General features: G+C 36.0%; 1 protein-coding gene across 1 annotated transcript in view; it reads right to left on the reverse strand.

The window, feature by feature from the left end:
- Window positions 1-21,863: 21,863 nt before the first annotated feature.
- The window catches only part of IQCJ (IQ motif containing J), a 254,592-nt gene continuing 249,002 nt past the window's right edge, over window positions 21,864-27,453 (reverse strand). The window contains exon 5 of the mRNA XM_059163659.1: window positions 21,864-21,976. Within this exon, the coding sequence (XP_059019642.1) occupies window positions 21,974-21,976 (3 nt within the window). The 3' untranslated portion in view covers window positions 21,864-21,973. The remainder of the gene's footprint in view (window positions 21,977-27,453) is intronic.

Below are 27,453 nucleotides of genomic sequence, written 5' to 3' on the forward strand. Positions count from 1 at the left end.
AATCTTGGGGTGCCTGGGTGGTTCAGGGGATTATGCCTCTGCCTTCAGCTCAGGTCATGATCTCAAGGTCCTGGGATGGAGCTCCACATCAGGCTCTCTGCTCAGCAGGGAGCCTGCTTCCTCCTTTCTCTCTGCCTGCTGCTCTGCCTACTTGTGATCTCTGTCTCTCAAATAAATAAATAAAACCTTAAAAAAATAAAATAAATAAATAAATAAATAAAATCTTTAAAAAATGAAATAATGTTAAAGGCTTATTAGAGTTATCTTCCAAATAGCAGCAGATCTTTTATTTAAAAATTAAATAATTTATAAAAACACTTAAATTTTATCCATAAAAAATAATCTCCACTTGATAATTTATTATACATTTCAATTTCCATTCTACATCGGACCTGTGATATATACACACCTTCACAGCACAAATTTGGCATGTGCAATGTTGATAATAACAAGGAAAGCATTCTATCCATAGCATTCCACAGATAGTATCTGATAGACTGAACCTGTTGTAGAAATATCTTCTTCAAATAGATTGTGGTCTCTGGGGTGGGGAAGGAGCTGTGGTCAGAGACAGGGGCAAGAAACAGACTAACACACAGGGAAGTACATGGAGAAAATAAATCCCCATTGCAGTTAGCTGGGAAAACAAGAGGAGCTGAATTTCATGAGTTCTTTCAACCAATGGGGCTTAAGGTCTGGAGTTCTAAAGGTCAGCAGGCTTGGCTCATGGAGAGCCCAGAAACACTGAGGCTACTCTCGGAGAGAAGGCCCATGAACATACAGTGTAGAAACAGTAACCTGAAGAGCACCTGGGGCTCACGAGGGGGAGGTTATTTGCTCATCTCAGAGCATGTCCCAGTTTAAAGGCAGCATTCACAGAGAAACCCCTCCTGGAGAAATGGGAATGGCAGGGGCCATTTCCCTCCCCAACCCCTCAGGATAAACACAGAGCCACCTTCAAGACTAGTACAGTGCTGGCATTTACTACCTAACTTGCTTACACCAAGCTCTTCCCCTCTATCCTCTTGTGGAACCACCCTTCCCATTGAAGCTTGCCTTAGTCTCAGAACAGGGGGCCCATCTCCCAGAAGACTGGACAAAATCCCTGCCCACAACATGTTTTCCAATCTGAGAGTTGTGCAGGACCTGAGTTCTGGCAGCAGTGGTGACAGGTCTCATTTCATAAGCAGACCAGAGCATACCTAGTTAAAACTTGCTACATTCAGGCCAGGAACCAAACACTGTCCACAACAGGCAATAAGAGTCTCTGCAGACAACTACCCTGAAGGACAAAGCAGTCAGGTCACAACAGCAGAGCATACGCAGCACACTTCAGAGGGTCTCCAGGAAATGCCAGCCCCTGGAGAGCAGGGGACCCTACACTGCAGGACACTATAGACCTCTCCATAAGGCCATTACCCTCAAGAACAGAAGTGGCTAACTTTTCTAACACCCAGAAACATGCACAAAGACTTAGAAAAAAAAAAAATGAGAAGACAGAAGAATATGTCCCAAATGAAAGAATAGAACAATGTCATGGCCAGAGATTAAGTGAAATAGATATAAGTAACATGCCTGATGGAGGACTTAAAGCACTGGTCATAAGGATTCTCAGTGGAATTGAGAAAAGAGTGGAAGAAATCAGTGAGATCCTTAACAGAGAGATAAGGAATAACTTGGCAGAAATAAAGGGCTCAATAAATGAAATGAGAAACATGCTTGATAGAATGAACAACATGCTGGAAGAAGCAGAGGAATGAATTAATGACCTAGAAGACAAGGTAATGGAGAGTAATCAACTGGAACAAGAGAGAAAAAAGAATTATGCAAAACAAGAATAGATTTAGGAAATTCAGTGACCCTCAAATGTAATAACATTCTCACTATAGAGTCACAGAAGAAAAAGAGAGGTTAAAGGGGGCAGAAAATTTATTTGAAGAGATAATATCTGAAAACTTCCCTAATCTGGGGAAGAAAACAGACATCTAAATCCAAAAGGAACAGAGAACCCCAACAAAATCAACAAAAGCAGATCCACACCAAGACATATAATAATTAAAATGGCAAAATACAGTGATAAAGAGGGGTGCCTGGGTGGCTCAGTTGGTTAAACATCTGTCTTCAACTAAGGTCATGATCCCAGGGTCCTGGGACAGAGCCCCACATTGGGCCCCCAGCTCAGTGGGGAGCCTCCCTCTTCCTTTCCTTCTACTGCTCCCCGTGCTTGTGCTTGCTCTCATTCTCTCTCCCTCACATAAATTAAAATCATAAAAAAATACAGTGCTAAAGAAAAAAAATTTAAAACAGCAAGACAAAAGAAGACAGTTAAATACAAGAGAAACCCCATAAGTTTACCAGGGGATTTCTCAGTAGAAACTTTTCAAGCCAGAGGCAGGCGCATGATATATTCAAAGTGCTGGGTGAGAAAAATTTGCAGCTAAGAATGCTCAGTCCAGCAAGGCTATAATTCAGAATAGGAGAGATAAAGAGTTTCCCATACAAACAAAAACTAAAGGAATTCATGACCACTTAACCAGCCCTGCAAGAGACATTAAAGGGGACTCTGAGTAGAAAGGAAAGACCAAAAGGAAAGACCAAAGGTGACAGTATGCAGGTAGGAAACACAAAAGCAGCAAAAATAAATATTTTTGTAAAATATCAGGAAAGTAACTCACAAAATTAAAGGATATAAAATATGACACCATATACCTTAAATGTGGGAAAGAGAGGGATAAAGAATGGGTTCAAATTTACATAACCAACAACTTAATATAGACTACAATATGCAGAAGGTGTTATATACAAACCTAATGGTAACCACAGATCAAAAAACACTAAAATATGCAAAGACTAAAGACAGACATCCAAATATGTCATTAAAGAGAACTAGCAAGTCATGAAATAGAAAAAGACAAGAAAGGATCAGAGAAAATCTTCAGGAACAATCACAAAACAGGTAACAAAATGGCAATAAATACACATCTATCAATTCTCACTCTGAATGTAAATGGACTAAACACTTCAATGAAAAGGCATAGGGTGACAGAATGGATGGTAAAAAAGAACTCATCTATCTGCTGCTTACAAGAGACTCATTTTACCTTAAAGAAACTTGAAAATTGGAAATGAGGGGGACGGAGAAGCATTTATCATGCAAATGAATGGTAAAAGAAAGCCCAAACAGAAGTATTTATATCAAACAAAATAGACATTAAAACAAGGAATATAACAAGAGACAAAGAAGGACACTACATTATAATAAAGGGGACAATCCAACAAAAAGATATAACAATTGTAAATATTTATGCAACCAAATGGGAGCACTCAAATACATAAAGCAGTTAAAACGAACACAAAGGAACTAATCAATAATACAAAAATAGTGGACTTTATCTCCCAGTTACATCAATGGACAGATCATCTAAACAAAAAATCAATAAGGAAACAATGACTTTGAATGACACACTGGAAAAGACTTATTTAACAGATCTATTCAGTGATCCTGGGTGGCTTAGTTGGTTAAGTCTCTGCCTTCAGCTCAGGTCTTGATCCCAGAGTCTTGCGAATGAGTTCTATATTGGGCTCCCTGCTCAGCTAGAAAGGAGTCCGCTTCTTCCTCTGCCTGCCATTCTGCCTGCTTGTCCTTTCTCTCTCATGTTCTTACTCTCAAAGAAATAAATGAATTATTTTTTTTATTCTTAAAATATTTTATTTACTTATTTTATTTATTTTATTTTATTTTTTTTTAATTTTTTATTTTTTATAAACATATATTTTTATCCCCAGGGGTACAGGTCTGTGAATCACCAGGTTTACACACTTCACAGCACTCACCAAAGCACATACCCTCCCCAATGTCCATAATCCCACCCCCTTCTCCCAAACCCCAAGGGGCACGTGTACTCGAATGTTTATAGCAGCAATGTCCACAATAGCCAAACTATGGAAAGAACCTAGATGTCCATCAACAGATGAATGGATCAAGAAGATGTGGTATATATACACAATGGAATACTATGCAGCCATCAAAAGAAATGAAATCTTGCCATTTGCGACAAAATGAATTATTTTTAAAAACCAGATATATTCAGAACATTTCATCCTGAAACAGCAGACTACACATTCTTTTCATGTGCACATGGAACATTCTCCAGAATGTATCACATAGTAGCCCACAAAACAAGTCTCAACAAATTCAAAATGACCCAAGAAATACCATGCATCTTTTTGGAGCACAACACTATGAAAGTAGAAGTTAATCACATGAAAAAAGTGGAAAGACCACAAATAAACAGAAACTAAATAATCTGCTACTAAACAATGAATGGGTCACCAAGAAATCAAAGAAGAAATAAAAAATCTCATGGGAACAAATGAAAATACAATGGTTCAAAACCCTCGGGACACAGCAAAAGTGTTTTTTTTTTTAAATTTTTTATTTTTTATAAACATATTTTTTATCCCCAGGGGTACAGGTCTGTGAATCACCAGGTTTACACACTTCACATCACTCACCAAAGCACATACCCTCCCCAATGTCCATAATCCCACCCCCTTCTCCCAAACCCCCTCCCCCCAGCAACCCTCAGTTTGTTTTGTGAGATTAAGAGTTACTTATGGTTTGTCTCCCTCCCAATCCCATCTTGTTTCATTTATTCTTCTCCTACCCACTTAAGCCCCCATGTTGCATCACCACTTCCTCATATCAAGGAGATCATATGATAGTTGTCTTTCTCCGCTTGACTTATTTCACTAAGCATGATACGCTCTAGTTCCATCCATGTTGTCGCAAATGGCAAGATTTCATTTCTTTTGATGGCTGCATAGTATTCCATTGTGTATATATACCACCTCTTCTTGATCCATTCATCTGTATGGACATCTAGGTTCTTTCCATAGTTTGGCTATTGTGGACATTGCTGCTATAAACATTCGGGTGCACGTGCCCCTTTGGATCACTACGTTTGTATCTTTAGGGTAAATACCCAATAGTGCAATTGCTGGGTCATAGGGCAGTTCTATTTTCAACATTTTGAGGAACCTCCCTGTTGTTTTCCAGAGTGGCTGCACCAGCTTGCATTCCCACCAACAGTGGAGGAGGGTTCCCCTTTCTCCGCATCCTCGCCAGCATCTGTCATTTCCTGACTTGTTGATTTTAGCCATTCTGACTGGTGTGAGGTGGTATCTCATTGTGGTTTTGATTTGTATTTCCCTGATGCCGAGTGATATGGAGCACTTTTTCATGTGTCTGTTGGCCATCTGGATGTCTTCTTTGCAGAAATGTCTGTTCATGTCCTCTGCCCATTTCTTGATTGGATTATTTGTTCTTTGGGTGTTGAGTTTGCTAAGTTCTTTATAGATTCTGGACACTAGTCCTTTATCTGATATGTCGTTTGCAAATATCTTCTCCCATTCTGTCAGTTGTCTTTTGATTTTGTTAACTGTTTCCTTTGCTGTGCAAAAGCTTTTGATCTTGATGAAATCCCAATAGTTCATTTTTGCCCTTGCTTCCCTTGCCTTTTGCGTTGTTCCTAGGAAGATGTTGCTGCGGCTGAGGTAGAAGAGGTTGCTGCCTGTGTTCTCCTCAAGGATTTTGATGGATTCCTTTCGCACATTGAGGTCCTTCATCCATTTTGAGTCTATTTTTGTGTGTGGTGTAAGGAAATGGTCCAATTTCATTTTTCTGCATGTGGCTGTCCAATTTTCCCAGCACCATTTATTGAAGAGGCTGTCTTTTTTCCATTGGACATTCTTTCCTGCTTTGTCGAAGATTAGTTGACCATAAATTTGAGGGTCTATTTCTGGGCTCTCTATTCTGTTCCATTGATCTATGTGTCTGTTTTTGTGCCAGTACCATGCTGTCTTGATGATGACAGCTTTGTAATAGAGCTTGAAGTCCGGAATTGTGATGCCACCAACGTTGGCTTTCTTTTTCCAATATCCCTTTGGCTATTTGAGGTCTTTTCTGGTTCCATATAAATTTTAGAATTATTTGTTCCATTTCTTTGAAAAAGATGGATGGTACTTTGATAGGAATTGCATTAAATGTGTAGATTGCTTTAGGTAGCATAGACATTTTCACAATATTTATTCTTCCAATCCAGGAGCATGGAACATTTTTCCATTTCTTTGTGTCTTCCTCAATTTCTTTCATGAGTACTTTATAGTTTTCTGAGTATAGATTCTGTGTCTCTTTGGTTAGGTTTATTCCTAGGTATCTTATGGTTTTGGGTGCAATTGTAAATAGGATTGACTCCTTAATTTCTCTTTCTTCTGTCTTGCTAGCAAAAGTGGTTTTAAAAGGGAAGTTTATAGCAACACAGACCTATCCCAAGAAGCAAGAAAAATCTCAAATGAACAATCTAAACTTACACCTAAAAGAGCTAGCAAAAGAACAAACAAAACCTAAAGTCAGCAGAAGGAAGGAAATAATAAATGATATGGAAACTAAAAAAACAATAGAAGAGACTGATGAAATCAGGAACCAATTCTTTGAAAAAAAAAATCAACAAAATCAATAAACCTTTAGACAAACTTACTAAAAAAAAAAAAAAAGGAGGAAGGACTCAAATAAATAAAATAACAAATAGGAGAGGAGAAATGCAACAACACAGAAATACAGTGAGAGAGTATTACGAGAAACTACATACCACAAATTGAAAAACATAGAAATGGAGAAATTTCTAGAAATGCACCTACCAGAACTGGTTGAAACTGAAAATTTGCACAGACCAATTACTAACAAAGAAATTGAATCAATAATCAAAAAACTCCCAAAAAACAAAAGTCCAGGACCAAATGGCTTCACAGGCAAATTCTACCAAACACTTAAAGAAGAGTTAATGTCTATTCTTCTCAAGTTATTCCAAAAAATAGAAAAGGAGGGAAAACTTCCAAATTTATGCTATGATGCCAGCATTACTTCAATATCAAAACAAGATAAATAAACAAAACAACAAAAAAGAGGTCTATAGGCCAGTATGTCTGACAAACATATATGCAAAGAAAAACATCAACAAAATACTAACAAACAGAATCTAGCAATACATTAAAAAAATCATTCACCATGTTAAGCAGGATTTATTCCTGGGATGCAAGTGTGGTTTAATATTTATAAATTAATCAAGCATGATACATCATATCAATAAGATAAAGGATAAGAAACATATGATAATTTCAATAGGTTCAGAAGAAGCATTTGACAAGATAAATGATAAAAATCTTTAACAAAGTGGATTTAGAAGGAACATAAAGTTCATATATGAAATATCATAAAGTCCATATATTAAAAAAAAACAAAAAACAAACACAGCTAGTTTTCATCCTTAATGGGGAAAATCTGAGAACTTCTTCCCTAAGGTAAGGAATAAGACAAGAATGTCCATTCTCACCACTTCTTTCATCACAGTACTGGAAGTCCTAGCCACAGCAATCAGACAAGAAAAAGAAATGAAAGGAATCCAAGTCAGTAAGAAAGAAGGAACATTTTCACTATTTGCAGATGACATGATACTACTTACAGAAAACCCAAAAGATCCCACCAAAAAACTACTAGAACTTATAAACAAATTCAGTAAAGTTGCAGGATACAAAATCAATGTATGGAAATCTACTGTATTTTTATACACCAAAAATGAAGTTGCAGAAAGAGAAATCAAGGAATTGAATCCATTTAACCAAAGAGGTGAAAGACCTATACTCTGAGAATTATAAAATTCTGAAGAAAGAAAATGAAGATGATACAAGGAAATAAAAAGACATTCTACAGCCATGGACTGGAAGAATAAATATTGGAAGAATAAACAATTCCAAAAAATTGGAAAAAATAAATTGCTAAAATGTATATACTACCCAAAACAATCTACACATTTAATGCAATTCCTATCAAAGAGCAACACCATTTTTCACAGAACTAGAACAATTCTAAAATTTGTATGGAAACACAAAAGACCCTGAGTGACCAAAGCAATCTTGAAAAAGAAAAGAGCAAAGCTAGTAGTATCACAGTTCCAGACTTCAAGTTAAATCAGGAAGTTGTAGTAATCAAAAGAGTATGGTACTGGCATAAAAACAGACACACAGATCAATAGAACAGAATAGAAAACCCAGAAACGAATGCACAGCTAACTATATGCTCAATTAATCTTCCACAAAGCAGGAAAGAATATACAATGGAAAAAAGATAGTCTCTTCAGTGAATGGCATTGGGAAAAGTGGAAAGCAACATATAAAAGAATGAGACTGGACCACTTTCTTACACCATACACAAAAATAAATTCAAAATGGATTAAAAACATAAATATGAGACCCGAAACCATAAAAATCCTAGAAGAGAATAGAGGCAGTAACTTCTTGACATCAGCCATAGCAAATTTTTTCTAGATAGGTCCTCTGAAGCAAGGGAAACAAAAGTAAAAATAAACTATTGGGACGCCATCAAATAAAAAGCTTCTGGACAGCAAAGGAAACTAAAGTGTCAAGAAAACTAAAATGTAATCTACAGAATGGGAGAAGAAATCTTCAAATGACATACACAATAAAGGGTTAGTATCCAAAATATATAAGGAACTTGTACAATTCAACAGCCAAAATTCGAATAATCTAATTAAAAATGAACACAAGACAAGAACAGACATTTCTCCAAAGAAGACATATGGATGGCAAACAGACACATGAAAAGATGCTCAACACCACTCATCACTAGGGAAATGCTAATAAAAACCACACTGGGATATCACCTTGTACCTGTTAGAATGGTTAAAATAAAAACCACAAGAAACAACAATTGTTTGCAAAGATTTAGAGAAAAGGGGACCCTCATGCATGGTTGGTGGGAATGTAAACTGGTGCAACTACTTACAGTGTAAGTGGAGAACAGTATAGAGGTTCCTCAAAAACCTAAAAATAGCAATATTGCATAACCCAGTAATGCCATTACTAGATATTTAACCAAAGAAAATGAAAACACTAATTCAAAAAGATATATGCATCCATATGTTTATTCTAGTATTATTTACAATAGCCAAAATATGGAAGCAACCCATGTGTCCATCCATAGAATCTAAGAAACAAAATCAATGAATTAAAAAAAGAGACAAATCAAAAACCAGACTTAACTATAGAGAAAAAACTGGTAGTTGCCAGAAGGGAGGTGGGCAGTGGGATGGGTGAAATAGGTGAAGAGGATTAAGAGTACTGAGCAATGTATAGAATTGTTGAATCAGTGTATTGTACCTGAAACTAATATAATACTCTGTATTAATTACACTTGAATTTAAATAATTAATTAAAAAAAAAAAAAGATAGGACAGGATTTGCCAGCACTGGTCCTGGGGCAAGGCTGAAGGCCTAGCAGGTACCACATCAAACCCAATATACAGTTGTCTCTTTTAGATCCATGATCTTTACAGATTATCTTCACTTGCCTCTCCCCTGGACCATTGCAAAAACCAGTGAAACAGTCTCACCCACAACATCTTTATACACTTCAGATGATCTGGAAGGCCAAATTAGAATGGGAAGATATTATCAAGCAATATTTCCACATGAAATATTTCAAGCTGATTCTTGAATGATATAATCTCTTACGGCTTTACAAGTTTAGTGGGTATGTAATACTGGATTTTTTCCTCCACAGAACATGATCTTCAGCAGTGTGTCTGAGTAAGCTATTGTGCTTACTCTTATTGTGCATGTTTCAAAACTGAAAGTAAGTATGTTTTTAATATTTGCTTTCTTTTATATTTATTATCTTTTCTAGTTCACTAGAAGGATGTCCTTCATTCTGGGAATTCAGAATTAAGCATTTGGGCCATAAGCCCTGCCTATCACAACTAAAAACTTGTTAATTTCTTTTTAAATTTCAACATTTACTTGAAAAATCCCATGAATATTAGTACTTTCCGTACTTTCCAATTAAATACGTATAATTTGCTTACAGACAGAGTAGAAGGAGAAAGGATCCTATCACATGTTGATGATATCAGACTAATATAAAAACTCAACTTAAAGGTTGAATTCAGATCAATACCTTTAAAGCAGGTATTATAAGGTCCATAAGTAAAAGACTAGTTTTTAGTATCTTTTTTGAATCACTCCTATCTGCTATGTTCTTTCAGGATTGAACTGTGAGTGTTTGATAAATCACAAATTTAATTTCAATCTCATAGGAAAAGTCAATTCGGAGTGTGTGTATGTGTGTTCGTGCATGTGTGCGTGTGTTAAAGAGAGGGTAGCTGCTAATAGTTGAGCACTAACTAAAATCAGCATTGTAGAAGAACAAGTTTTCATTTGGTAATTGTCTTTTTGATAATAATTTTAATGATAATTATAGCAAACATTCATAAATTATTTATATAGTCCATGTACTATATTAATGTCTTACATTCATTTTCTCATTTAGTTTTTCTCATAAATTCTCATATAATATTTAAATCTTCCAAGTGTTATATTTTGCACCGGAGGGCCAACTGTTTAAATGGATGTAAAAAAATCATACATCTGAAACTTTGGATTTATAGATAATTTAACGCCTTCTCTAAATAAGTGAGTTTATATTTTAAGTTCCACAATATAAAAGCAAAAACAAAAGGAAAAAAATCCTCATGTGAGGCTGACTTGAATTTACCTTGGAAAATTATTTCCTTATAATTTCCAAGGTACATGCTTTATTTCAAAAGTAATGTTCTTTCAGTACCATCTCCTCTTTTGTTGCTTATTTATTTCTAAATCCAATGAGAACTCTGAATTTCCAGCATACTGAAACTGATGCTGACTGTCAAGCATGGACTGTGGTGTATAAGTAGCTCTTGCAAAATACTAGGATCCATAAATAGTGCAGTAAAAACTCAGAAACATATCCATTTAACTGCTTTGTAATTGATGGATAATCATTTCACTTCCACAATCAGTGATGTATGAAAATTTACTGCTTATATTTCCAAATCTCCTCACCCTGCCCACCCCCTAGGCCCTCACATATATTCTCTTGACTGTCAAACTGACTGATGCTTATTTAAATTCCACAAGCTCAGAGGCATCACAATTTAACCATGGATATTCATTTCCATGATCTAACCCCCATACATAAAATAAAAGTTCCACTACAAAGTCACAGGCTACTCTCAGTGAACTCTATACCAAACCTTGCAGGATTGTATTCCGGGTAGCTAAATATTTCATTTCTAGAAGCAGCTAACTGTGAATGCATTAATTTACAGAAAAAAAATCTTTAAATTCATAGTTTTTTAAATTCTCAAATTGTGAAACAGAGAAAATGTTTAGTGTTTTACAATGGTAAATATTAGGATGATTTAATGGAGAGAATATGGGCTTTAGAGGCAGATTTGAATTCAAATCCTGATTTGATCATTTTTTAGCTCTGTGATCTTGAGCAAGGTGTTTACTCTGCCTGAGCTCAAAATCTTTATCTGTAAAGCAAAGATAATAATACAATCTCATAGGGCCCCATTGGGGAGAAAAGAAGATAATTTTGGCAAAATAATTAATTCAACAACTATTTATCGAGCATCTATTATGAGTAGGTACTGTGTTAGGTACTAGAGATTGAGACTAATAGTGAAACTCTGCTTTTGGGGCACTTAGAGCTGAGTTGAGGGGATGGACAAATAAGTAGTCAATAACACTAGTGTTAAGGGATGTGAGCAAGTACAGCCACTGCCAGGTGAGAAGTCAGGATAAGGCACCCTCAGGAGGGGATACCTCACAGATGAATCAGGATTGGGCAGATTCTATGCAAAAGTCCTAAAACTGAAGCAGCTCAGGGTGGTCTGGGTGCATGGCGAGGTAGAAAAGTGACATGGGATGAAAATGGCAATGCCATGAACAGCCGAATGAGGGAATTTAAACCTCACCCTGGACATCCTTAATGATTTTAAGCAGAGAAAAGACATGGTCAGATGTATGTTTTGGAACTCATCCTAGCTTACTGGTTCTTGAACTTTCACATCTGGAAGGAGTAAGGCTGGTAGAGGGTATGACCAGTAGAGAGACTAGTTAGAAAAGCAAAACAGGAAAATAATGAAGGTCTAAAATAACGTAACCAGTGCTGAGGGGGCCGGGGGGAAAGAACAGTTAGGATCTACTGAGGCAAAGTTGGTAAGATTTAGGCCCTGAAAAGGAAATGGTGGGATGGATCTCTGTCTGGATCAAGGAGTAAACTATAGCACATTCCTTAGGGTATGGAGAAAAAACAAGTTTGGGGAGTCAAGTATGGATATCAAGAGCTTGATGGATCTATATGACATTTCCATGGAAAATGGCAGCCCCAGACTCTGTGGTACACTGACCATAATCTCTTGGGCATGAACTTGTGACTTTTTACCTAAGTTTCCTCTCTTCCATGCGCATGGATATCCAAACCAACATGATGAAGAAGCTGTCTTCTGGCCATGACAAAGGCAGTTGAGGGATACATACCCCACCATGTCCCCTCCTCCCTCTGGGGGAGAAAAAAATCTAAGATGCCTTCTATACTATCTTCCAGAGTACCACATCAGGACTGAAGTCCAGTTGCACATAAGTTGTATTCTGCTTCATGATAAATCCTTGATTCCTATATCATTTCCTCATTCCTCTGTGGAGCTTTCTGGAATATCCTCCCAAATTAACTACTTTCATTCAAACTCCTGTCTCAGGGTCTGTTTATAATGAGAGATCCCATCCAAGTCATGCCTCGTAGGCACTGGGGCATATGGATCTGTATAGGAAAGAGATATCTGGGTAGAAGATATAAATTTAGAAATGATCAGCATAAATAAAATTGTTGAATCCAGAGGAAGAAATGAGTTCATCTTGAGGAACAGAGGAGAGGTGAGATATTGGTACATAAGAGAAAAAAATTAAAAACTCAAGCACAGTATATGAAACCAGAATTAATACATACCAGTTCATTTTCAAATAGTGATCTGTGGCAGAGAAGTTCTCAAACAAAGTTGCTGGAAATACTGGACTAATTATTTTATAGTAATGTAATCAATTTAATTTATAGTTCTTCTGCTGTACCTGGAAAATTGGGTATTTACTGGCTCTTTATGAGCTGTAACATTTTGACTTGTCAGGGCATTGATTGATATGGTACAGTGAAAAATAATCATATAAGATTACCCTAAAATACGTATCAGTATCTGTCATTTTGACAGTGGAATTGCAATACTATAAATCTACAAAGATTAGAATTTTTAAGTGGAATGTTCTAAATTGAGTATTTATTAAAATACCCCAACACACTGAAAGAAGAAACAAATTACTAATTTGACTTGAAGAAAATTTAGGTCTGGGATTTTAGGTCCATATGTTTATGGACCTAGAGTTATCTGCCATTCTTACCACATTTCTCATAACAATTTCTAGACTAGTGTGCAATCTTATGGGATACCATCTCTCCAATTACATATCTAAACAATGACTAGAAATAGAAAAAGGCATTCTTGATATATGCATGCATTAGTAACAGTCTACCCCCACAATCGGGAGAAAAATATATAAAATTGAGGTTATCTTTCAACAATCTTAAAGAAAACATGGTGGGGGTGCCTGGGTGGCTCAGTGGGTTAAAGCCTCCGCCTTCGGCTCAGGTCAGGATCCCGGGATCCTGGGATCGAGCCCCGCATTGGGCTCTCTGCTTGGCGGGGGGCCTGCTTCTCCCTCTCTCTCCGCCTGCCTCTCTGCCTGCTTGTAATCTCCGTCTGTCAAATAAATAAATAAAATCGTCAAAATAATAAAAAAAAAAAAACAAAGAAAAGAAAACATGGTGAACTGGTTTTATCTCTCCATCTCCCACAATAGTCCTGCTATGGGCCAGTGACTCCTGTCTGTTTACCTGCTAGTATTCATTTCAACTCCCCAAGGTTTTTCAAAGATTTCATGCATTAATGACACATTCTGAAAATTAATTTTCCAATGTTTTTTTAATCAGTGATAAACAAATCTAGTCAATCAATTGAGGCCTTTCAATCAATAGGACATATAACCACAGCCATCATCTCTGACTTGAGAGAACTCTAGCCAAGAGGGTTTTTAAAAAAATTATTAAGGGTCTTTGTTGCTCTCAATTTTCTTTCACTGGTATGTGGGAATTGAGGGTCTTCAAATGGGAAATACTGCTATAGATTTACAACCAGGACTAAGGTCTAATGTATCATCTAAATGCAATTTTCAGCAGTTAAGAGAAAACAGGAAATGTTGGAAAGAAAAAAACTGGAAGCGAGATGATGGCCATAGAAAGAAGTAGGATTTGTCATAAAATTGGAATAGAGATGGTTTTTATATAAATAAATATGAAATCCAACTGACTCCACAGACCGTGTTCTGCATCACTTGTACTCCTCACACAGAATGCATCATGTCCTTCCTTCATACAGCCTTCCAGGAAGGAGCCCCCAGGAGAGTCTCTAGGGAAGTTTAGTAGGTGTTTTGCTAAAGACTTCATCTCTTTCTACCTCATAACTGTACCAGGGACCACCTTAATTTTCTTTCTTTTTGTCAACATGATCTTCTTGGCCCCATCAAGTTTCTGCTTTTAAGCTTGCCCAATCCCTCACTGAAAACTAATCCCCAACAAACACCCCCCTCCCCAACACAGGTTATCTGATGCTAGAACCACCATGTAGCTTAGAATATCACCTTGGGTAGGAGAGATTATGCTTGGGGGATGGGTAATACCATAGTTAACTTGTGTTCTTGTCCTACTCATCTATACATTCCTACTCTCACTCAACATTAAGGGACATTAGTTAATTAAGATATCAATGTATCTCTGAGGGCCCAAATGGACATCAGTTTTTTTGTGTTCTTTGCAATAGGCCAAAAAAAGGATTTAAAATTTGTTAGACACGTATTATGTACCACAGACTATACTGACTGCTTTACCTGCATTATATTATCTCAGCCTCTTATCATTCCTATGAGGTGGAAATAAGGCTCATTTTATAAATGAGGAAATTGAGACTCAGAAAATTAAATGACCTGGCCAAAGACACAGTGAAATGTACAGCATTTAAAACACTGATGCTTTGACAACAAACTCTAAACTTTTCCCATTCCAATTCATATAAATCTGACCATATAATTCACTCTCCTGTTCAAAACCCTTCACTGTCTTTTCATTGCCCAAGAGACAAAGTCCCCAACCTGTGGTTCAGTGACTAAATGCTCCCAGTCTGGCCCCACCTACCTCCCTGAGCTCCATTCTGGCTGCACTCTTCAGCCATACTAAACCATAAGCATTTTTCTGAACAGTCCACACTGCTTCACACTTCCTTCCTTCCTTCTATCTTTCGTTCTTTCTTTTTATGATTTTATTTATTTATTTGACAGCGAGAAAGAGAACACAAGCAGGGAGAGTGGGAGACAGAAAAGCAGGTTTCCTGCTGAGCAGGGAGCCAAATGTGGGGCTCAATCCCAGGACCCTGGAATCACGACCTGCCTGAAGGCAGACACTTAATGACTGAGCCACCCAAGCATCCCTGCTTCACACTTTCTTGATTTGCTTATCTGCTTCTGCTTATAATGCTCTCCTCTATCTTTGACCACCTGGGGAAAACCACTCACCCTTATGACTTAGGTCATTTCTGTATCCACTCTGAAGTCTTTTCTGAAGAGCTGCTTTTTCTTCATCCTCTAATTTGGCCACCATCCTTTTTAAGCCTCCTTACCCTAGTCTCAACCCCTGCAAGAGAATGTTGACATATTTCTATCATAGCCCCATCTCTTGAAATGTGACTTGTGTAACTGAGGAACTGAATTTTTAATTAGTTAGATATTTAGCTAATTTAAATTCAAATAGGCACACGTGACTGATGGCTATCATACTGGATAATGCACCTTTAGAGCTTTATGAAGGTTTTGAGAAGTAGTAGGTTATCAGTAGCTATTTGCTGAACTGTACAACTATTCATTTTAGGTCACCCAAGGTTTCCACCTAACGAAGCCCAAGAGCCTTTGTTATATTTTCTAATTCCGCTCAGCGACCTTATTGATGAACATTTTCTGGGCCATTCTTCTCATTTCCCATACACTTTCCAGACCTAGCTGGAGGAGCACCCCTCTCTTTCTTGGAACTCTTTCTGACCACTGATTTGCTTCCCTTGCTGTTTTTTTCTGCCTCTCATTTCTACAGAGGCTATAAAATAGGATTGTATTTCCACCAGAGCCTCATTCCACAATGTGTAACCATAAAACACAGAAGCAGAGTTATTAAAGCCTCAAGGGAAAATGTATGAACAAAATATCAGCCTGATTCATTATGAACAGTTATTATTATAAACAGTGGGCTTGCTAACAAATGACAGGAAAACTAATTTGCATTTGCAACGAAATTACACCACACACATCTACCATGTTCCCATTCCTTCTCCTCTCCCCCACCCCAGTATTACTAGGACTCTTTAAAGAAGTACTGACAACTTAGAAAGCTTTACGGTCTGTGACTCATATTCATGAGGGTATGACTTGAAATTTTTGCTAATAATCTCAGTTTGCCTAGGTTTCCAGGTGAATAGAAAGTCCACTAGATTCCCAAGAAGAGTACCTGAGCCTGCAATTTCGGCATACTTACAACAATCTGGGCACTATGTTAAAAATTTCACCCTCCCTCAAGAACTTCTGAATTGGTATTAATATTACCATTGAACCAATGAAGAAGAGGAGGGTGAGAAAGGTCACTAATTCCCCTATGGTCATCAATGGCTGAGTTGGGAATATAGTTTGAGTTGCCCAACTCTGAAGCCCATGCACTCAAAACTACCTAAGTGTCTGTTGATGGATGAATGAATAAAAAACTATGGGGAATAGTGAAGATATATACAGATATATTTATATATATAGTGAAGATATATATAGATATATTTATATATATATAGATATAAATGTGTATATATCTATACATAGAGACGTATCTATATAGATATATCTTCACTATATATCTATATAGATACATCTTCACTATATATCTATATAGATATCCATATCTCTTCTATATACATAATGAAATGTTTTTCAGCCATAAAAAGGAAGAAAATCCTGACATTTGCAACAATATGGATAAAACTTGAAGTTATTATGCTAAGTGAGATAAGTCAGACAGAAAAAAACAAATACTGTATGCTCTCACATGTATGTGGAGTCTAAAAAAGTGAAACTCATAAAAATAATGTGTAGTTTGGTGGTCGTCTACATGAAGGATGGGGAAAATAGGGATATGTTGGTCAAAGGGTAAAAACTCTGAATTATAAGATGAATAAGTCCTGGAGATCTAATGTGTATCATGGTGATGATAGTCAATGAAACTGTATTATATACTTAAAATTTGCTAAGAGAGTGTATCTCTTGTCCTGTCCTGAATGTAGGTTGAATTTTCAAGGTGTTAATTTCAAGTTCCAGAGACCTTCTCTCTTATCAATACCCTCCTTGGCCTGGGAGTTTATAAAAAATAAAAAATTAATTAATTAAAAAAAAATACCTTAATACCATGGACAAGAACAGACAACTTACGAGGAAGAAAAACATGATTTAACACATGAAAAAAAAAATTCTCAACCTCATACAAATTAAGCTACAGTGAGACACTATTATTCTTTAACCTATCAAACTGGCAAAGATGAAAGTTTGGTAATGCACCCTGTTATACCCCCATAAGGCTATAAGGACTATAAATTCATGGAAACTTATATAAAGCAATCTGACAAAATATACGTAAATTAAAAGGCATATATCCTTGATTTGGAAATTCCACTTTCAGGAATTTATCATACAGATGCATTTGCATATGTATTAAGAGACTGACTATGCAAATAAACAATGGTTGCTCCGTATATAAAACTAGAACTTTGACCCACAACCTTAAGTGACTGCCCAGGAAACCAACTCCTTATCTGCAATAAATAGCCCAGGAAGCGAGCCTGCTATGTGTCAGACTTGAAAGAAGCTGGACTAGCTATTTCTAGTAATAACCCAGGAAGCTAACCAATAGCTTCTCTAATAATCAGTTCAAAATGTTTAGGATTCTATTAATAATTAATAGATTCCCTAATTTTTGTCTCCACTTCCAACTTAAGACCAATCAGAAAAAGACAAATATGCTCTCCTAACCAATTACATAGGATTCCATGGCTAATGCACCTCCAGCTTCCCCATGCCAACAGTCTCCAATCAGGGTACACGGGCAGCTTTCCCTTTTTTCTACCAGAAAGCTTTCCTACTCTTCTGTCTGCCTTTGAGCCTCTGCCAAAATGCAAGTGAAAATGGCTGCTCCTTAGCTATAGCAAGACTGAATAAATAGCCTTTGCTTTTCTCATTTGGTTGGTCTTTACTTCAACAGTATGCAAACATGTATGTAAAAAGATATTTATTCTAGCATTGCTTTATGTAGCAAAGACTGACGATAACTCGAATGTTCATCTATAAGAGAATGGCAGAACAAATTATGGTTCATCGATAGATAGAATACTGTACAAAAATTAATGAGAGAGTTCAAGGTAGATATATATGTGTGTGCAAGGATCAATCACTAAAAAAATCATAATTAAGGAAAAAGCTAGCATTGGAACCACATCTATGATACTCTATGGTGTACAATCATTCCATGATGACCTCTGTACATTTTTGAAAATGACAGAAATTAAAGAGTGTCCTTTAAACAAAAAATGCACTTCGCAAAGAGGAATGACCAAGATTATACTATTTCTAAAGAAAAACCAAGACTTACCATCATATGTCCAAAATAAATGGCTCCTGAGTACAAAATTCCAAGAGACTCGACCTGCATCAGATTGATGGTCAGAGGTAAACTACTAGAACCAGGTTGCCAAGAAAACCCATGTCTCATTACCTGTGCCACAGGGGGATGTTATTACAGCATCAACAGAGCAAACCTGTGACATGTTAAAACACTTAACTGGCCAACATTAAGTATTGCCTGACACATTCAAATAAGAGTAAACCATGATTATAAAAGGAGGAGGCAATGTATGTATCATTAATTATATTTGAAAACTAGAAACCAACACATGGACAGATGCTTTAAAAAAAAAAAAGTAATAGATTTCAAAGCAAATTGAAAATAAGGCATTAGTTCAGAGAAGATAACTGCCTAAACAAGTGGATTTTACACATTAACATCAATGCCTAAGAAGTTGCCCCTACTGACACCTTAATAAAACCTTAACATATTCACCGAACAAATTATCTGGCCCAGTTCTCAGGCAAATCCATGGGCATATAAGCACACCCTAAATAGATACAGAAACCTGCATAGATATTCATAACAGGCATTTAGGTTACGTACAGGCAGATAAGTTATTTTCAGGGGTTTTGAGGCGGTTTGTCTATCTTACGGTTATCTCTCTCCACTCAAAACCAACAATTAAGGCTTTTCATGCTCCAACTTTTGGAGCACTGATGAACTTAATCGCTGCTTATAAGTCCAAGTTTCAGCATGTAGAGAGAAATGAAACATTTTCTCCAAAGAAGTTTCCATATCACCACTGCTCAAATTCAAATGTGAATCAAAGAGATCCTTCCATCAAGGCACCTCTTCTCCAGGGTGTATGGGAAATGATTTGAGCTTCAGGGAGCCCTCATGAGCCACAACTGGTCTTTGGGTTTTGTGTGGATGACAACCAATATTTGGATAAAAAAAAGAGAATATAAATAATATTCTTGAGGAGAAAATAAATAACCATAGAATGTCATAGATGGAGGGAAAATACAGAAGCCATCTAACTCTATTACTCACTTTATAGTGAGTAATAAAGATTTGATGAGTAAATGAGTAAAAAGAGTAAGATGATTTGAGAGTAAAAAAAGTAATGATTTTGAGTAAAATCATTTTACTCAAAAAGATTAAATGACTTGACAAAAGTTCAAAAAGAGTAAATGATTTGACAAAAGTTCTTCTTTGCATCATGCCTTTTTATGAATCTCCTATTGGTATGTTTCATTTCTCACATGTTCTAAGATTAAGCCTTTTCTTTTATCTTACTATTCTACTTTACAAAACAACTCTATCCTTAGAAGTGGACTAGAGCTTATTCATTGGACAAAGTACACTTAAGCTTAACATAATTCCTTTTTCATCACTTTACTTCCAAGTACATTATAAAGACCTTGAGTTTATATGAATATTAATTGTTTTTAGTAGTTTCTCAACAATTTGCATCCAGGCTATGATTTATAATAAAGAAATTGACATAGAATGAATATGAATATAAACATTAATATGTATATAAAGATAATTTGTCACAATGTGATACTACTACCCATACCCTGAATCAAAATGCCTAAATAAAAGCCTAATAATACCAAGTGTTGGCAAGGATGTGGAGCAATTATAACTCTCACAATCTTTATTTATTATTGTGTTCAATTAACCAACACATAGTAAATCATTGGTTTTTGATGTAGTGTTCAAGGATTCATTACTTGCATATAACACCCAGTGTTCATCAAAATATGTACCCTCCTTAATACCCATTTCTGGTTACCCCATCTGTCTCCACTCTAAAACCAACAACTAAGGCTTCTCAATCTCCAACTTTTGGAGCACCGATGAACTTTACTACCTTCCTCCCCTCTAAAACCCTCAGTTTGTTTCCTGGAGTTGAGTCTCTCATGGTCTGTCTCCCTCTCTGATTTCTTCCCATTCAGTTCCCCCCCCTTTCCCTATGGTCCTCTGTACTATTTTCTATGTTCCATATATGAATGAAACCATACAATAATTTTCTTTCTCTGTTTGACTTATTCCACTTAGCTTAGTCCCCTCCAGTTCCATCTATGTTGATAGAAACATCCTTTATGATGGCTGAGTAATAGTCCATTGTATATAAGAACCACATCTTCCTTATCCAGGACATCTCAGCTCCTTCCATAGTTTGGCTATTATACACATTGCTGCTGAACATTGGGATGCATGTACCCCCTCTTTTCATTACAACTATATCTTTGGGGTAAACACCTAGTAGTGCAATTGCTGAGTCATAGGGTAGTTCTATTTTTAACATCTTGAGGAGCCTCCATACTGTTTTCCAGAGTGGCAGTATCAGCTTGCATTCCCACCAACAGTGTAAAGCGTTCCCCATCAAAATGCCATCAACATTTTTCACAGAGCTGGAACAAACAATCCTAAAATTTGCATGGAACCAGAAAAGATCCAGAATTACCAGGGGAATGTTGGAAAAGAAAACCAAAGCTGGGGACATCGCAATGCCTGACTTCAAGCTATATTACAAAGCTGTGATCATCAAGACTGCATGGTATTGGCATAAAAACAGACACATAAATCAATGGAACAGAATAGAGACCCTAGAAATGGACCCTCAACTCCATGGCCAACTAATCTTTGACAAATAAGGGAAGAATATCCGAAGGAAAATAGTATCTTCGATGAATGGTGCTGGGAAAATTGGAGAGGCATATGCAGAAGAATGAAACTGGACCATTCTCTTATACAATCTCAAAAATTTTTGGTGAGAGGCTAAATTGATACAGTCTTTTCAAAAATATTTGGTTGTATCTATTTTTAAAGCTGAACACGCACATAGTTGATTACTGAGCAATTTCATTCTTAGAAATACACTGAAAAGAAATGTGGACATATTCACCAAAAGACATGTATTAAAACATTTATAGCATCACTGTTCCTAAAACTAAGAACTGGTAACAATTTGAATGCCCATGAACAGTAGAATGGATAGAGAGATGGTAGTATATTTGCCTAAAAATCATACTTCACTTAAAGTGGTGATAACAGTTATAAAACCTCAGATCCAAGTAACTGAAAAACCAAGGATCAAATGGAGCTTAAACATTAAGGAAATTTATTATTGAACACAACTAGAACTCCATAGATAAGCTTGATTCCATAGGTGGTTAGAATAGCAGCTGAAAAATGCCGGTAAACAACTGGTTCTTTCCAGGTTCTTTTTGTTCTGCTGTCCTCAGTGTTGCCTTCCTTTTCTTACTAGAAACAAGATGGTGGTTGGTCAATCATGTGGTCAAGTCTCAGACAATACATCCAGAAACAGTTACATACAGAGGTAAAAGAAGGTGAACTACCTTTTACTTACTTCTTGTATAAGAAGAACAGAAATTTTCCTTGGGAGGACCATAGTACAGTTTCCCTCAAATTTCATTGGCCAAAAGTGTGTTTCATCCTATTTCAGAACCAATTACTGGCAGGGTAAATGAACTGATAAAATTTGACTAAGACTGATCTTCTGCAATGGACTGGATATTGGAGTACTGACTAACATGACAACTAATTAACAGTAACAGTTAATTTATTTATTTATTTATTTATTTTTAATTAATTTTAAGAGTATTTATTTAGGGCTGCCTAGGTGGCTCAGTTGGTTAATTGTCTGTCTTTGGCTCAGGTCATGATCCCAGCATCCTGAGATCAAGTCCTGAGTCAGGTTTTCTGCTCCATGGGGAGTCTATTTCTTCCTCTCCCTAGGCTTCTCTTCCCAGTTCCTTCTCTAAGTAAATAAATAAATATCTTTTTTTTTTAAAGACTATTTATTTAAACCTCAAATACTGGATTTTTTAGTTTTTGCTGAGAGGTGGAAACAACAACACTCTCAAACTTACAACAAAAATGCTGAATAAACAGCATATTCACAATTTTTTTTTACCCATCAGAGTGCTGAGGGTGCAGGGCAACCAACTACCTAGAATCTAGGGGAAAGCAGGTGTCTGTAGTGAGACACGAGACACAAACAGTGACCAAAGTATTTCCCCCCAAATATTTATTAATAAGAACATCAGTATCTTTATAGTAGAGAAACCTGACAGGTATCACCTACCCAAGTGATAAAAGAAAACATCACTAATGATAAGTCAGTTCAATACCATATAGCTCCCTATATGACACAATAAAGCAGTTACTTTACTTCTATGGCATTCTTCCCTAAATTCCATAACCTTAATTTAACCCTGAGAAAAACCCATGCAAATCAAAATTGTTGACTATTCTACTAAATATCCAAAAATATTCTTTGCAAAAGTTAAGATGATGGAAGACATAGAAATAATGAGTAATCAACATAGATTAGAGGAGACTGAGACATAACAATAAAAGGCAACAGAGGGTCCTGGATCAGATGCCCATACAGAAAAGGACATTAGTGGAAAAAATGATGAGATCTACATAATGTCTAGGGTTTGGTTAACAGTATTATACAAAGTTAATGTCTCACTTTTGAAAAATGTACCATGGTTTTGTTAGGTGTTAACATTAGGAGAAATTGGGTGGAGAGTATATAGGAATTCTCTATACTATGATTGCAAATCTTCTGTAAGTCTAAAATTATTTTGAAATAAAACATTTTTAAAATGTTTATTTGCTATTCTTTAATTTTTATTTCAGGATTCAAAACTTTAAAAAAATATTGTCAGACTTTCACTTATTTTCCCAGTTCTCTACACTGGTCATGTTTGTGCCAACAAAATGAAGTGATATCTTTATGGTTCCTAGGCACTAAAGATAAAAACAAACAAATGTAAAGTGCCCAAGTTTAGGGAGGCATAGGAAGATATAAGCCAGTTAACAATAATTTGAATGTCAGGAAACTAATAATTTTGCTTTTATACTATTTCCTTCCCTCCTATGTATCTTGGTTAAGAAGTGATTTTCTCAACTCCTTTAATGCTTATAAATCTTCCATACGCCTTATAATCACTGATAAAGAAGTTTTTTCTCTTATTAACTCCATTATATACTTTAAAGAATAAGGACTGTAGAGGGTCTAACTTAGTAGCTGCATAGTTTCTAATCTGAACTACAAAAGAACGGATTTAATATATTCTTTTTTTTTTTAATTTTTTATTTTTTATAAACATATATTTTTTATATACATATATTTTTATCCCCAGGTCTGTGAATCACCAGGTTTACACACTTCACAGCACTCACCAAATCACATACCCTCCCCATTCTTAATATGATACTAATACTTGGGTAGTTTCTCAAGAGGAATAACCATGAAAAGGAAAGAAGATGACATTTGTGATTGAAGTTAAAGAATAATGCAATGTTCTATAAAAGCAAAGGCAAGAAAAAAGCCTTCTATTTGATTATTATCTTTCCCTACAGAAAATGTTAACCATGATGTTTATCCCTAGTCCACCATGAGTTACTGAATGTATGGAGAAGTATGGTGGGGAGATAATTTGCCTTTCTAGTTCATGGGTCAGCAGGTTATAAGGAGCCATCTCAGAAACTGATAAAGAGAACTGGCACCTCCCAGGATTATAGAGTTTGAACTCCATGCAGAAACTATATGAGATTTCCTTAATCTGTGTAAAAGAGAAAGAGTCAAATGAGTACTTGGTAACCAGAATGGAGGAGAGGGATAGAGATTACAATGTGTTCACCAAACCCGATTTTCACTTCCTCCTAGTGGTCAGCCAGACCACATTCCCTAGTCTCTTGTGAAGCTAGATGGGGTCATACAATTGAGTTTTGGCCATGGAATATAGGAGAAAGTGAGGCATATCATTTTTAGAATTGGCACATGATAAATGTTCAGTCCAACACACTCTTTCTTCTCCCATCTCTTGGCTGAGTGTTTTTATCAAAGGCTATCTTGCTTGTCCCAAGTTCAAGAGAAGGGTGCCTCTGTTTGCCTTTGTTGCTGAACATGCCCGTCAGTCACCATTGCTTTATCAATTTATACTGAAAAATAATGTGAGTGAAAAATAAACATTTATTGTCTTATGCCACTAAGATTTTGGATTTATTACAGTGGTTAGCCTACCCTGACTAATATAGTATTCCTTATGATTTAATAAATAGTGATATGAGAGATTATCAACTTTGAACCTGCTAAATGATACATGTTCTGTCTAGATAGATCAAAGTTAGGCAGGCATTCCTGAATAGTTTTTTTACTATCCCTTCCTTGTAATTCCTTCTTTTTCCTTTTGTCTTATCTTGCCTAGTCTATGGTTCTGTTGTACTGAGCATTGGGATAACTGGGGTGACTATATGCCCCAGCATTCCTGGGATAGGGCTAGTTTATGTCTATGCCTCAGTATGATGATTAATATTAACCCTCTCATGCTTGAAAGTTTAGATGATAAATTATACGGGCACTCTAATGATAAAGCCACCTTATCTTCTTCTTGGGAATGAAAGAGACAAAATAAAAGAGTAAATAAAATAGATTTATCATGGAAAGCATTATATTTATGAGTATTTGCAGTTGCATTCCCCCTATTATTTTTTAGATAGCCAAAAATACGATGCTTTGTCTCCAGTGTATCATACAACATCATCTTCTTACAAGTTTATCAATCATAATGATTAGATAAAGATTAAGTGGGAAGCCTCTAGAATATAATGCTGAAATTCTTTCAGTCATTTAAACCAAACTATTTTGGTGTCTGTTACATGATATTATTATAACTTATTGTGTAATAAATCCATTTATTACATACTAATAATTATAAAACTGTGGCCATAATAATTTGGATAAAGATAATCTACATATAAATTTAGGATTCTCAGAAGAAATATAACAAGAAGAGAGATCTGGATCACATTCATACCTGGGTAGTTGAAATTTAAGTTTGCATTAAAGGCCATGTTTAAAAATTAATTCCATGTGAATTTTTTCCATTAAAGGGAATTTCAAACTGATAAAGGTATTTTTCATTGGCAAACTGGGGGTAATTCTTGATTTTCTGGATCATTAACTGCAAATAGACATTTCTTCACACTCCTTAGAGACAGTTTTAAGAAATGACTTAAATTTAGACCATTTTCCACAACAGGTTTAAAAAAGAAACAACAAAATGGAAGCCCTAGTGACTATGATTAAGTTAGGGTTAATTAGAAATTAAAATTAAAAATAGTTTCTTTTTAAGCAAGTACAATGAAGTAACTTCTCTCTCAGAAAGGCAGCGTATGAAATGAGCTATAGTGAATATGGTATTACAAAATCATGAAAACTATCATGTGAATGGAAAGGATTATGAACAGGCAAGTAGAAGATTCACCTTTGCTATACTTTCCACAATAATCCAAACCCTGGTCATTCTGAAGATAGATTATGTCTCTATTTTAATTCTGGCATGCAAATCTTATCAATTTTATTCAGGTTGCCACCTGAACCTACATTACTGAAATCTCCCTCACCTCAGCTCTAATTTATTGTAAAAAATGTCATTAACCTTTCATGAGAATTAATCACAAAAGATGTTGAAATTTTTGTGTTATAGCCTGTACCTGCAAGCCTATTTGAAACGTGCTCTACTACATTGAGTTTCTGTCTGAAATAGCTGATTTAAGTCCTTGATATAGTGGAGCTGGTACCCCATTCATTGTGTTATCATTTTATACAGTCTGTCCATAAAAACCCCAAGAGAAGAATGCACTGTCTGTCCATGAAAAATAACCCACTGTCTGTGGCTTATGGAAACAACGATAGAATTTTAAATACCTTGGAAAAACCAGGCATAGCCATTTACAGGCTTTTGCCAGCACTCTTCTGGTTGAATGGCAATATTCAAATATAATGAACAAAGGAACACAATTAAATATGCACCCTAATGAGGAATGAAGAAGTGAGACTTTTGTCATTTTTCAAAAACAAAAGCTCCCAAAATTTAAAATAATGAAGGAACATGGCTGCTGGAGAGAAGTAAGGGATGCATTATTAGACACAGCAGTAAATGTCAAATATAATATACTACAGCAATATTCTTCAGTTTGACTATGGCTCTTTTATTTCTTGTTCCCATGTATCTCCTGCTGTTAACTGTTCATCTCCCATCAATTTTATTCTCATCAGTAGTTGCCCCGGTCAGGCAGAGAAACTGTATTTAATTAAATGCCCCCACTAATAAGAATAAGCTAAGCAGACTTGGGCATGCCTAAAGTGCCACCCTCACATTTGAGCAGGTGGTGACAAGTCTTGCGCTTACACTGAACTCTCGGCTTTATTTCTGTTTAACTTGAAGATATGAAAACTGATCTTTTTAAAAATTTCTCTAAATCTTTTGGTCCTAAAATATGAAAGTAATTTATGCCAAGATAATTATTATTGGTTTTTGTTACATGGAACACTATCATAATGACTTCAGATATATTATGCACTTAACAATTTTGCTTTGAGTATAACTGTAATCCAGATACTATAGTGTGGATCTGGCAAGGTGTTTAACTAAATACAGTTTATTAAAACTAAAGTTTAGGTATTGAAACATTCCGAGTAGTTTGCAGGTTGAGGGATAATGCAGGCACATTTGATTCATCTTTACCAATTTCAACCTGATAAGAGGAAGATGAACAAGGAGGAAGAGAAATAGTAGTGTGTGATCTGATAACCTGGAAGGTTACACGATATCTTCCACACATGATCAGGAATCCAAAGGACCAGGCTACAGCATTATCATTATCAGATGAGCATGACTCTATGTATATCTTTGTAGCAT

This window comes from Mustela lutreola, chromosome 2 (assembly GCF_030435805.1).
Source record: "Mustela lutreola isolate mMusLut2 chromosome 2, mMusLut2.pri, whole genome shotgun sequence".
In the NCBI taxonomy this organism is placed as follows: domain Eukaryota; kingdom Metazoa; phylum Chordata; class Mammalia; order Carnivora; family Mustelidae; genus Mustela; species Mustela lutreola.